The sequence below is a fragment of the Blennius ocellaris genome, assembly GCF_963422515.1.
Source record: "Blennius ocellaris genome assembly, chromosome: 8".
NCBI lineage: Eukaryota > Metazoa > Chordata > Actinopteri > Blenniiformes > Blenniidae > Blennius > Blennius ocellaris.
In genome coordinates this window covers 8629547-8642264 of record NC_137657.1, presented here as the reverse complement: position 1 = coordinate 8642264, position 12718 = coordinate 8629547, and the positions used below count along the sequence as shown (strand labels likewise).

General features: G+C 40.1%; 1 protein-coding gene across 2 annotated transcripts; it reads right to left on the bottom strand.

Moving 5' to 3' along the window:
• Nucleotides 1-354: 354 nt before the first annotated feature.
• LOC308133477 (retinoic acid receptor RXR-beta-A-like) lies at nucleotides 355-8071 on the bottom strand. 2 transcript variants are annotated; one of them, XM_080500856.1, is made up of 12 exons: nucleotides 8020-8071; nucleotides 6893-7087; nucleotides 6257-6410; nucleotides 5913-6092; nucleotides 4936-4989; nucleotides 3684-3844; nucleotides 3444-3573; nucleotides 2704-2830; nucleotides 2577-2618; nucleotides 2403-2494; nucleotides 2217-2322; nucleotides 355-2110 (listed from the first exon to the last, which is right to left on the bottom strand). In XM_080500856.1, the coding sequence occupies exons 1-12, from the start codon at nucleotides 8053-8055 to the stop codon at nucleotides 1963-1965; spliced, it is 1425 nt and encodes a 474-aa protein (XP_080356982.1). In that variant the 5' UTR covers nucleotides 8056-8071; the 3' UTR covers nucleotides 355-1962. The 2 variants fall into 2 exon arrangements, with proteins under 2 accessions (XP_080356982.1, XP_080356983.1); XM_080500857.1 differs by lacking the exon at nucleotides 4936-4989.
• Nucleotides 8072-12718: the final 4647 nt, after the last annotated feature.

Below are 12718 nucleotides of genomic sequence, written 5' to 3'. Positions count from 1 at the left end.
ATGGTTTAGAAAAAAGAAAAGCATCACTTCCCCTCATTACAACAGAGGTGCTGTAGAGTTTCTGTGTTTTTCTGAGCAGCACTCACATTTACCAGCTACTCCCATGCGATACAAGTGTTTTGTTTTTGGGTTTTTTTTTTATGTAATTGCACTTGACCGTTTCTTCTTTCAGCCTGTCACACATTGCTGCCTGTGCCATAACATCGATGTGGCACTTTGAACACAAGTGCTCTACAACCAAGGCTTCTCTTTGTGCCCACCGCAAATCCTATGTAACAACAATAAAAAAAAATTTAAAAAAAAAAAAAAAAAGGTAATAAAACAACCTTTTGGCTAGTTTCTTGAATCTTTTAATTGTGCTGGTGTGTCCAAAATAGACCATCTTTTTGGGGGAGGGGACAAAAAAAAAAAAAAAATATCACATGTAACACTTGGATGAGAAATAGCAAGCAAAAAGAAAAAAACTTAAGCCTCTTTATTTTTAGTCCACACAACCCATGCTTCAAGTCACTTAATGTTCAAGAGCGTACAGAGGTCGAGCTCATCGGCTGTTTCCACATCACACAGACCTCCTTTGGTCTTGTTTTCAAATTTGTATACATCCACAGGTGTTATGGATCTAACTGTGATTATGGTATGCTTTCTTTTTCTTTCTTTTTTTTTTTTTAATAAAAATTGCAGAGACATTACGATGAAACAAGACGGCTATCTAAAAAAAAAAAAAAAAAAAAAAAAAAAAAGAAATACAACTAAGCATCAAAATAACAGCACAAAAAAAAAATCAGCTGAAACAGTCTCAGCAAATCCAGTGCAACCCAAGACACGTTCTGCTTTATACTAGCTGAAAAACTAAAAACGGGCACATCTTAAGAATCATAGAATTTGTATTTCCTGATTATAATTCAAATTTCTCAATGTACATGTTCCCTGAACAATTACTTTTACACAGTACCTTAAAAGATAAATTACAAAATGGAGTATTCCCTTTCCACTGGACATGATTTACTTTGTAAAACCCCTGAAAGAACTTGACAGGCTTACACAGTTTACACTTGATATTGCTACATTTCTCAAAGATTTTTAACAAAAGGAATTCTTTTAGTTTTGCATATATTCTTAGGTTTTTGTGGGTTTTTTTGGCGTGCGTCTGCACCAGTAATGTCAAAATTATCTTCAAATAGCACCAAAAAAGACGAGCGTGCGGCCCCGCGAGCGGCCGGGCGCTCGTTAAACGTCGCTTTTTAGAAATAGTACGTAGCAAGTGTGCAGTGCAGTCAAATCATCAACCACAAAGAGATTTGATTTTTTTTCCTTTTTTTTTTTTTTTTTTTTAATGGTAAAGAAGTAAACAACACTATCTGTAGATGCACAAAGCTGACCCTCAATTGACTGACTTGACTTCACTTTGAGATCTTAAAATGTTTCTTCCGAGTTGGACACAGCGCTCACTGACTTGTTTGGTACAATAATGCACTTTTCAATCTGGCTTGAATTTGAAATTTCTACAAAATATCTTTGCCCATAATTCAGGTTGCCTGCCTGTTTTAAAAGGAAGAAGGGGGAAAAAAAAAAATAATAATAATAATAAAACAGGCTTTCGGGATCAGTTCAGTCAAAAGAAACGGCTGACTTGTAATGTGTGAGGCGTCTAAAAAGTCGATATAAAAACATATATCCAAATTTTAGCTCCTGCAAGTGAAGTATGTAAATGTTTACATTTCCAAAAAAATAGTTTCTTTTACCATAATTACTCGTGACATTATTTCAACATATAGCACCAGCTTGTAGATCATGCCAAGCCTTGGGTTTGGTCTAAAGAGCAAATCTGTGCTGCACTACAAGTGTAATGCAGACAGCAGTGAGACAAACTGACAAATCTTCAAAGAACTTAAAGTGCCACTCCAATCCCACGCCCGCTTCCCAGACTCCAGCTATCTAACACCACAGTATGTGTTTTCCTATCTAAGACAACTGATGGGGCGCTTCAAGCATTTCCATGAGGAAAGTGTCAATAGGCGTGTCGCCGATCAGCTTGAAGAAGAACAGATGCTCCAAACACTTCAAGCCAATGGATCTCAGTGCCGGCAGTCGAAGGAGGAGCTTTGCAAACCTGCAAGTGAAAGAGGGGGGGAAAAAAACCCAAAGATCAGTTCCATTGATTGAATAAACGATCCACCAGATGAGATGCAGCCCGAGAAGAAGCGCTGGATCTTTACCTTCCCTGCTGCTCTGGATACTTCTGTTTGCAGTAGGCTTCCAATGATGCATAGACCTTTTCTCTGAGCAGCTCCACCTCGCTGGTGTTGGACAATCCTTTAGCATCTGCAGGAAAAGCTCATTAATGAACGCAAAAGCAAACGGTTATCAAAAAACGTGTCCTGGATGCGACTCTCGTCACGTACCTGGGTTGAAGAGGACGATGGCTCGGAGGCAGCCCAGTTCTGTTTTGTCCATTTGCATATCTCTCATTTTATTGACGAGCTCGGTGAGAACCCTGAATCAGGGCGGGAGAGGTTATTGTGAGACGACAATTCATGAGACGAATTCAACGTTAAACAGTAAAAGATGATAAATACCTGTCAAATATGGCGCCGACTTCTGCACTCTGCACGCTCTCTCTGCGTATAAACACGACACAAATGAGTACTTATTCAGATACTTGCTGTTACGTTGGGTCGTTTTCTAGAGGCAGCCCGAACTCACCGGTCAAAAATGGCTCCCACTCCTGCGCTGTGCGCGCTGTCGCGCTGCAGCTCTGAGGCCAAGAGGACGCCGTCCTTTAAGGGGATGGAGCGATGGGAGAACGATGCAATCAGGAGCTCATTCCACCCTGACAAGGAAAAATAACGACACGTTAACACGGCAGTGAAAACAGAACATTTCAACTGGTCACATCCACTTAAATATTCTTTGACTCCAGTGGAAACGAGCTGGAAAACAGTCTTTTATTTTGATATAGGATTTTCGTTCACCGTGTCCTCAAAGTTTCTTTTCTACACATTAATATAAACAATAACTCAGACTAATTAGACATCACCAGAGGCAACAAAAGTGGCTGGAACGTGTTCTCGAAGATCATCCTGAATATAGTTTAAAAAAAAAAAGTTATTTAGCAAAACTCCTGCCAGTTCAAACTTCCCACGTGTCCATGTGAGGTAAATCTCAGGAGAACGCCTGTCGGCAGAAGTGGAAATATCTTCTGGACCGCCATTTTGATTAGAATTCCACAAGTGTGCAGCGTGTTTGTCCACGCATGGACGAATGTGCATGCACGGAACGCGTACCGACACCAAGCCTGTAGTATGAATGGAAGTAAGTGCGGTCTGCCAACGTCTAATGCATGAAGTATGAAATAGCCTTCACAATAAAAGCTTCATCTGACGGGTGGGGGGCTCACAGATGGTTTGTGCAACAATGGTGAAGATGGTTCAATGTGTTTGTACCTGCACGCAGAAGGATGACCTGATCATCAAGCGGTAGCTCGGAGAAATGAGGGATCCTCTTGGCCCACTCCACCAGAGCAAACAGCTGCTTGTCTGCTGTCTGACAGATGTTGGTGACGGTGTCATGGGGCTGAAATCGGGGAAAAAAAAAAAAATTAAAAATTAAAAATAACATCAAATCTTCCCGATGACTTTTGAAGCAGCTTTAATAATGTGCAGAGTCAGCAGTCAGACACTCACAGAATTCCCCGCAGAGCCTCCGTCAGAGTGAAGCTCAGTCTTCTGGTCCACGGCCGTCTCTGCCTCCAGAATCTTCTCCACCGGCATCTCGTCATTCACTCCGATGCTGAAGTCCATCTCTCCCTCGCGCTCTCGGTTCCTCTGGCGCTCCTCTTGAACCGCTGCATGAGGGGGGGAAAAAAAACAACAACACACACACACACACAAAAAGAATAGAAAATTTAGGAATAGAAAATTGAAATCCAGAAGTTTCACAGTAATTTATATGCAAAATGTATTTTCAGGGTTTATGATGAAAATGTCAAACTGAGACATTTCCAAATCAGTAAACTGTCCGTTTTCAATGAAACGTCAGTCCTTTAAAAGTAAATGTGTGTGAAACAATATCAACATTTTCTAAATTACAATTACAAGCAGAGCTTAGCTGTCAGAGTTAAGTAATGACTTCTACACTCTGGATGCTCGCTAAGGTGCTGGTCAATAATCAAGTTCTTTACAGAGCAGAAAGGCTTCAGATTGAACAACACTGTCATTCACAAGAGTCCTAAGAGTCCAACAATCACGAAGCCAAAATAGTTCTGGATGGCTTCACAGTTCACAATGTCTCTTAAATGTTTAACAAGAGCAAAAAAAAAGTTCATGCAAACAACACGTGTTTAGTTCAAGCTCATCTGTAGAAACCAATGCTGATCGTATTTCAGGAGAAAGGATACTTCTGAAGGTTTTTCCACTTTTTCTTGTCAAAGTATATGAAGGTTGACAAGAACTTCAGCCTCAGCAAATTTGATGTAATTGTTTTTATTTTGACTGAACATTCATATCAGCATAATTTATCAAGCAACTGGCAGGATAAAGTGGATAAAGTGGAGCATGATGTGAGTTACACTTAAAGAATATTCTACAACTTCAGATTGAAGAGCTGAGTGTGGTTGTACGTCTTACATAATGAGAGTTAAGTTACTGATTTGTAGAAACTGTTCTCATAATGTTAATCTACTTATTTGTGTACAAGTCAAATTTGTACTAGTTTAAATATTTCATTTGATTGTATTTCTCGATTAGAGCATTAAAGCCGTCTCTGATCTGGACGCCTGCCTCAGTAACTGAAACAAATAATGATTCTGCCATTATTGTTTTTTGGGTTGGATTTTTTCTTAACAATCAACGTCTTACACTATGCAATCATATTACAAAAAGTCTGCTTTTTAAGTGACATTAAAATCACAGTATCTTAAGTATTTCAATGACATACTCATCCATCTCTCATCTTTTCCATCTTCTTCTATCCACTTTGCATGTTTGATCGCTATTGAAAAATGACAAGAAGGTAGAATTGGAGAAATGAAGGGAAGCTGCGGAGAGGGGATCGTTCTAGAAGCCAGCCCCGATACACTCGTCTCTGCCCTTTTGTTAAGCTCATCTAATGGCTAGTGGAACCGGTGTCAAACACAACCTCAAATATCACTTCACTGGCCTTCAGTTCACAACTATTTACAACTTATTTTAAGTCATTGTACAAACATTAATTTAGCCAAGCGCTGTCACTGCATGTCAAATAACTCACAACAAAACATGACCCTTTAAAGTTACTCTACCAGAATCCACAGAGGAAACATTTTAAATATAGGAGTCAGTTTTGGTTGTTGAAGTCCATCTCTAATAGGTTGTTAACTTTCTGAAGGAAATTCGTCATTACACGCACACAAACACGTATTTCCAGCATTCAAATTTCGCAGAACAGCCCCCAATTTGTTGACATCATGGCGGCCACTGAAACTCCAACATTCCCGAGGCGTTGTGTGCAATCGATCTCAACTTGCAATGGGAAAGACCATCCATGATCATTTCACCACATTTAAGACGCCCGTGGCTTGAAAACGCTTGCTTTGAGAAAAGTGGCTTTTTTCCACCCCAATCGGTCAAATTTTGTTGAGATTTTCTCTGCGAGCTGCCGCAACGCCTTCTTTCATATCCCAGAAACCCATGCGCACAGTTTTTTGAAGATCACGTCACTTAGCGAAACATAAACACAGTTTGATGGCTACAAATTCCGGTTTGTTTCAACATATTGATTTTGGCGTGATCGATTTAGTGGCAATGGTCTTGTTTTCATCTATTGTCTTTATTCTCTGTGATACCTTTTATACGAAGTGTGTTTTAATAGATTTTTTTTTCTTTCTGGTAGAGTAACTTTAAATGCCGAACAAGTTGTCAGTGTGCTTCGCATACCTTCTCTCTTCATTCCCATGGCCAGGCACTTCTGGTAGCGGCAGTACTGGCAGCGATTACGCTGGCGTTTGTCCACCAGGCACTCTTTGTTATCCCTGCAGGTGTAGCTCAGGTCTTTACGTACAGTACGTTTAAAGAAGCCTTTGCAACCCTCACAGCTGTACACTCCGTAATGTTTACCTGTGAATCACACAGAAAAATGCAGCCACATTTAGAACGAAAAAACACCCAAACAGGAAACAAAGGCATCTGACTGTAAAGGATTTAAACTAGCACGGCACAACTTAGTCTCCTGCTGATGTTCTTTCACTAATGGTAATCCTGTTCGTAGAAAGTTAACTCACCAGACGAGCGATCTCCACAGATGACACACATTCGTTTCTGAGACAGCATTATTCCCGGGCTGTGAGCCGGCATGGGCCTCAGGCCAAACGGAGGCTTAATATCTTCAGAGCTGCTGATTGAGTGCATCGCTGATGTGGGCGCTGAAGAAGAGATCTGAAAAAACAGGAAAACACGGCAGAATGTCATGTAGGTGTGTTTAGGTAGTTTATCCAACTATGAGCTTTTCTTTGAGCAGACTACACCTACTGATAATCACAACTTACAATTATCATTTCAGCAACAGAGATACAATCCAAATGCAGATTATTTGTTATATAACACAGTTAAATGCACAATAGCATCGACTAACAAGCTATACACATGATCATTTCCTTATTTTAGCAGTCATCAGTTTCCTAAAGCCGCTCAAGAAACAAGTTTAATTATGTATTATCATTATACATAAGTGCATCTCACATTATGACCCTTGCAAAGCAACTATGTCTTTCCTCCTTCGATGCTCTAGTTCCCATAATTGCGAAGTTGTCTATGAAAAGGAGCTACTGTTTGGCCGACTGTGTTCGTTTCTGTATTATCTGGGCATACTTTTTTCCCATTAAACAATCATTACAGATTTTGCCTTTCGAATTGGCTACCTGGCTGTTGCTGATGGGTCCAAATCCCACAGAGGGTGAGACAACGGGGGAGTTCAGGGAGGGACTGATGACCGAGAAAGGAGAACCCAAGACAGTGGCGGAGCTGTTGGCTGTTGAGCTGTTGGGTTGCTGTGAGGACATGGCTTGTAAGCGGCCGGTTGAGGAGAACGTTTGTCCTGTCTGAAGGATATCAATCTGACAGGGACAAAACAACACGTCAGAGACAATGCTTCATATTATCAAGCAAACATCTTGTTCATTATGTCTTAACCAGGTTTTACTGTGGCTTGCAGGTGAAACAAAACAGAGCTTGTCACTTTTTAACCGAAGCTGCAAAACATTGCCAGCCTCTCTGCAAGAAGGGATCACTTTGTTCTTTGGCGTTTATCATTCATTTTCTGCAACTTTGAGTAAAAACTGGAAATATGCCGACTTGGATAAGGGGGCCTATAAATGAAGTATTTATTTTAATTGGAGCAGAATAAAAAGGAAACGTGATTAGAGCCTTTTGGCTGCGACACACTGAGACTAACAAACGTAGCAGTTAACGTTAGATAGGCCACGTATTAAACAACTACGGCAGGGAAAAATGGCCTTTAGACAGACACCACACGGGTTTAATAAATGCGTTACACAAAAGACATAATACATTAATAATTAAACTGTGTCTAGCTGGATAATAGATTTTTTAAGTGGTATGTGAACATTATGTGGTGTTTGTTGTCGTTAGCCTTTGCGTTTCAAGCTAACGAGACGCAATAATGTTACATAAAAAAATTAATCCGCATGCAACCGCTTTAATAAATGATTGAAGTGCATCTTGAATGTCAATATGAATGACCAATTGAGATGATTCAAATCGATGGTGTTGTTTCGTGTCATTTGACATGATTGGCTCGGTGTGGAGCAAGCTAGCCTGCAAACCCATAAAAACTCGACGGAGCGGAGTTAGCCTCGGTTAGCGTCAGGCTAGCTGTTACTAATGTTTCGTATATGTGTAATAAAGCAGAAATACAGCAAATGTAGAGTTAAAAATGTGAAGTTTGGCGATTGCACGGTCATTAAAAAAATCACCTGGATATTATTCCGCCAGACAAAAAGACAAAAAAACGTGTTTTCTATCTTACGAGCGTTAGCCTGTTAGCTCCGGCCGCCGCTAACATCGGCCCGACGCGCAGGGTTCATGCTGTTAGCCCGAAAAGAAGCCGACGAAATAGTCCAAACGGCCTCATTTAAAAAAAAAAGAAAAAAGAAAAGAAAATCAGATTCACTCACCAGACACACCGTCGAAGCATGGTTGGGTAAGCAGTTGTCCGTGTGCGCGTGTGTGTGTGCGGATCCTAAACGGGCGGCGGACAGCGGCACGACCGACACTCAGAGCCGGTTCATCCTTCGGTTTGACGCTGCTGTTGTTGTTTACAGGCCATGTTGGCTCCGTGCCAATCTCCAGCAGAGCCAAAATGTCTCATGGGACCACCCATAACACACAGTCATATGACACCCCGCAGCACTCCCTTCACTCCTTTATCACACTCAGTCTCATTCTGTTTTTAATATTTACACAATTGTATGCACAGTTTAGTCCGCTTTCCCCCCAACTCGTGTTGCTTTTAAACTGGTTAAATCTTCCGACAACAATTGTAACAAAGTGAAGCTATTTTTAGACTAATATGATATGTAGGACATGTCCCTGAAGTAATCTTATTTATTTATATAGATATAGATAGAGAGATAGATAGATAGATAGATAGATAGATAGATAGATAGATAGATAGATAGATAGACGGACAGACAGACAGACAGACAGACAGACAGACAGACAGACTGACAGACAGACAGACAGATAGACAGATAGACAGATAGATAGATAGATAGATAGATAGATAGGTAGACAGACCGATAGAATATGTTGTTGCGCAATGTGTCTGTGTGACAGCACAACACCAATATTATAAATTCACCAAATACATCCGAGGTCAGACATGCCAAATGAACAACCGTCAAAAATGAATGTGTACAATCACAAGTTCTATCTGAAAGGAATGAGAATGAAAAATTTAATTATGCGCATATAATATATTGAGGAGTTCCCAAGGTGCTTTTACACTATTAACCACAATATACATAACTTTAAAGTACACTGTAAATCCTCTATCATTTCTTTCTACTTGAACTCACTTGTTTGCACTATTTTACTGTTTTGCACCAATCCCACCAGAACAGATTCCTTGTATTGTGAAAACTATAATGGGCAACAAATCCATTTCTGATTCTGATTCACTCAGTCACACATGCATTCACTACAACTGTTATTGTTGTGGCTGTTGTAGCAGTGAAAACATATAATCACATACTGACTGTGACATTATTTACATTCTTACAAGAGTTAAAAGTGCAGTGTGAGTCATCCATGTTGGGGAATGTGAGGAGGTGGGAGGGTGTGACCGAGAGCAGAGCTTGTGTGTCATTTTAGAGACAATATCTGTGATTTCTATTGCAGATAGGCTGTCACACCGCTGTGTGTGTGTGTGTGTGTGTGTGTGTGTGTGTGTGTGTGTGTGTGTGTGTGTGTGTGTGTGTGTGTGTGTGTGTGTGTGTGTGTGTGTGTGTGTGTGTGTGTGTGTGTGTGTGCACAACTTCTTCTTGCCTCACCGATTTTTGTTCAGTAATAGTTTCCACTATCCAAAATATTCAACCCAATGCTTTTCAACCATGGTGAAGAATGACTTGCTGTTTGGGGTATGACTGCAGTTCTTTTTTTTTTTTTAACCACATTTACAGCACAATTTTGAATGTAATTGAATGTTTTCAATGCCATTGCTTGTTCTGACAAAATTACCAATCATGTAAATAAACAATGAAAAATCACAGTTTTTTTCCACTATGTCCATTTTAAGTCTTTTTCTACTCAGCTCATAGCTGACAGATGGTCGACTGAATATACTTTAATACAGTGCATTTGCATTATTTTGTAATGACATCTGAGCATATTTTAATATAATCTTTACCTGGCAGCATTTCACCATACACACATGACAAGGTAACTTGAAAAACTGCTTTGTCTGTATCTGCTCCTCCGGAGGAGTTTCAGAACTCGACAAGTGGCATTCTTAGTTCAGACACTGAGCTGCTCAGAGCAAACAGCACCTCGTGGTCGGGGCAGAACCAGAACATTACGCTGATATTGTATTTTTGCTTGATTTTCTATTAATTATTGTGTTGCTGTTTCCCATCAGAATGACTGAAAGTCGACTTATTGTGATGAGAAGGACTTCAACACAGTCTTTAATTCTATTTTCAGGTTTGTACCACACATGACTTTTTTAAGTCTCACAATGTTTTTTGACTATTGTTAACCGCTGTGACTGCTTCTTGTCCCACAGTATTTTGTTCCCTCACCCTGGGATCTCTAGAGTACCACTTCGTTGATCTCTCAAGAAGCTACATAGACGCAAAGAGCTATTGCAGAGAGATGTACACTGATTTAGCGACAGTTCCCAACTCTGAACATATGCAAAACATGATCGCTTTGGTTTCAAATAAAACGACAAGAGCCTGGATAGGACTGGAGTCCAGAGGAGTATGGATGTGGCATTGGTCTTTGATTGATCAAAAGACTGACTTTTTTAAGTGGAGATCTGGTGAACCGCAAGGAAATAACGAAGATACGTGTGCAGCAATGGATTCGAATGGCGAGTGGTTTGAGAGTGACTGTGGAACTAAAAGAAAGTTTGTTTGCCAGAGTGAGTAAAGCGATGACATCTCAGTGAAGTTTTTCTAAAGATCACAGGCATGTTTAAATACAGCACAACAACACTGTTGTTTGTGTTCAAAGTGCAAAACTTTGGTCTTGCAGATAATGGTGATACCGGCGGTCACATTTTTGTTGCCGAAGCCAAATCGTGGAGGAACGCTCAGAGCCACTGCAGGGGCTTATCGTCAGATCTCGTGAGCATACACTCAGCAGAAGAGAATACAGCGGTGCAAAATGTGTCCGCTTCCCAAAACGTATGGATCGGCCTCTTCAAAGATCCATGGATCTGGTCGGATGGGAGTAATTCATCATTCCGCTTGTGGAAACCCTTTCAGCCCAATTACCTGAAGGGCCAGAACTGTACAGTTGCTCTATTCAAAGATGGAGGCAAGTGGAACGATCTAAAATGCAGTGGGAAACGTGATTTTGTTTGTCATGGAGGTAAGTTTTAACGTTTTATATTACTATTAGAATCTGATCGAACAGAAAATCATTACTTAAACACAGTAAAGAAAAAAAACCCTGTCAAATCAATTACTGTGAAAGTGTCCTAGTTAAGAGCTTGTGCTACAACATTTCTTTCTATTCTTCTTATATGTAAATGAGACCTCATAAGATATTGGAAAAAGTAGAAAAACTGCTGGAGGTCATGTCCAAGATTCATGTTTCTGTGTTAACACATTGTAATTAAAGGTTTTTCTTCAGGATATTATGTGCCCACATCAGACTTATCTTCTTACGTAATGATCGTAAAAAAAAAAAAAAAAAAACATTTTAAAGAAGATTTCAGAAATGAAACATGACATAAATACTTCTATAAATCAATCACTGAATTACTATGCAAGACCTCAGAATACAGATAGAAATAAAGCTTAACAGTTTAGTGTCTGGAAATTCTCCTTAAGCGATGATTTCCCAATTTGCATGTTAAATTGAATAGCTTTATTGTCATTATATGTCACATATAATGAAATTAGAGATGCTTCTCCCTTTATAAAGTGTATATAAAGGAGACAAATTGTACATGAGACAAATTATAAGATAAAATGATACTGGATTGAATGGCTGGAGATTAAAACACTAATGTCCAGGTCAACAGTTATTTAATGATCTGTTATTTGATAATATATACATGCATCATTCACTCAAGAAAACAGCCTAAATTTTAAACATTATCACAATGAAGATTGCTCTTGGGAGGAACTGAGTGATAGAATTTCATACATCAACATTGGAATATTTATCCTCATAATCTGAGATTTCTGTCTAAACGCTTTACAACTTCAACCAAATGACAATTAAAATAAAAACAAAATGTGATTTTATTTACATTCCCACAAAATGAACTGATCTCAGAAAACGGTTAGTAATATTGCTCAAAACATAATCCAACAGCTGTCTTCACTGTGTATGTTAATAGCTGTTTGTTTTCACAGCAAGGAAATCATCAACAGCAACAACAACAACAACTGCAAATTCAAGAAGCACAGCAGCAGCAACGTTCACCACAAATTACACAGCCACTCTCACTCCGCCTCCAATTACTTCTGATTCCTTTGGGTCCACTGCCGACCCGACCACCTCGCCTGAAGTCGTCACCACAGCGACAAGTGCCACGGGGCCCACGGGGCCCACGGGGCCCACGGTGCCAAACACCACCCGGTTCGTGTCAAGCACAGAACTCAGCAATGCAACTACGCAAATGCCAAATGTAACGGTGAGCACGGAGACCGTCTCGGCTGCAGCAACACACATAAAGAATACACAACCCATAAATCAATCGTCCACCATCAACACTTGGCATTCAGGTATGTTTATGCCATGATGTGCTCTTTGTGTCTTTGTTGTTGCATATGAATATAAAATAAACAGTGTGTTTGCTGCGTTTCTGCAGGAAATGTTATTTTGATTCAGAAAAACATGACATGGATTGAAGCCATGAGCTACTGCAGGGAGCACCATGTGGATCTCGTCCACGTCACGACCAAAGACCTTCAGGATGAAGTGGCTGAGAAGGCAAAGGACGCCTCATCGGCTCACGTCTGGCTGGGTCTGCGCTACACCTGCAAATT

Excerpts from the sequence above, each read along its gene's own strand:
- LOC308133477 (XM_080500856.1), bottom strand. The coding sequence starts at position 8,055 with ATGTTAGCGGCGGCCGGAGCTAACAGGCTAACGCTC. Across the intron at positions 6,411-6,892 it reads GACCCATCAGCAACAGCCAG|ATCTCTTCTTCAGCGCCCAC; the intron begins GTAGCCAATTCG and ends CTGTTTTTTCAG. Across the intron at positions 2,323-2,402 it reads CATCGTCCTCTTCAACCCAG|ATGCTAAAGGATTGTCCAAC; the intron begins GTACGTGACGAG and ends CTTTTCCTGCAG.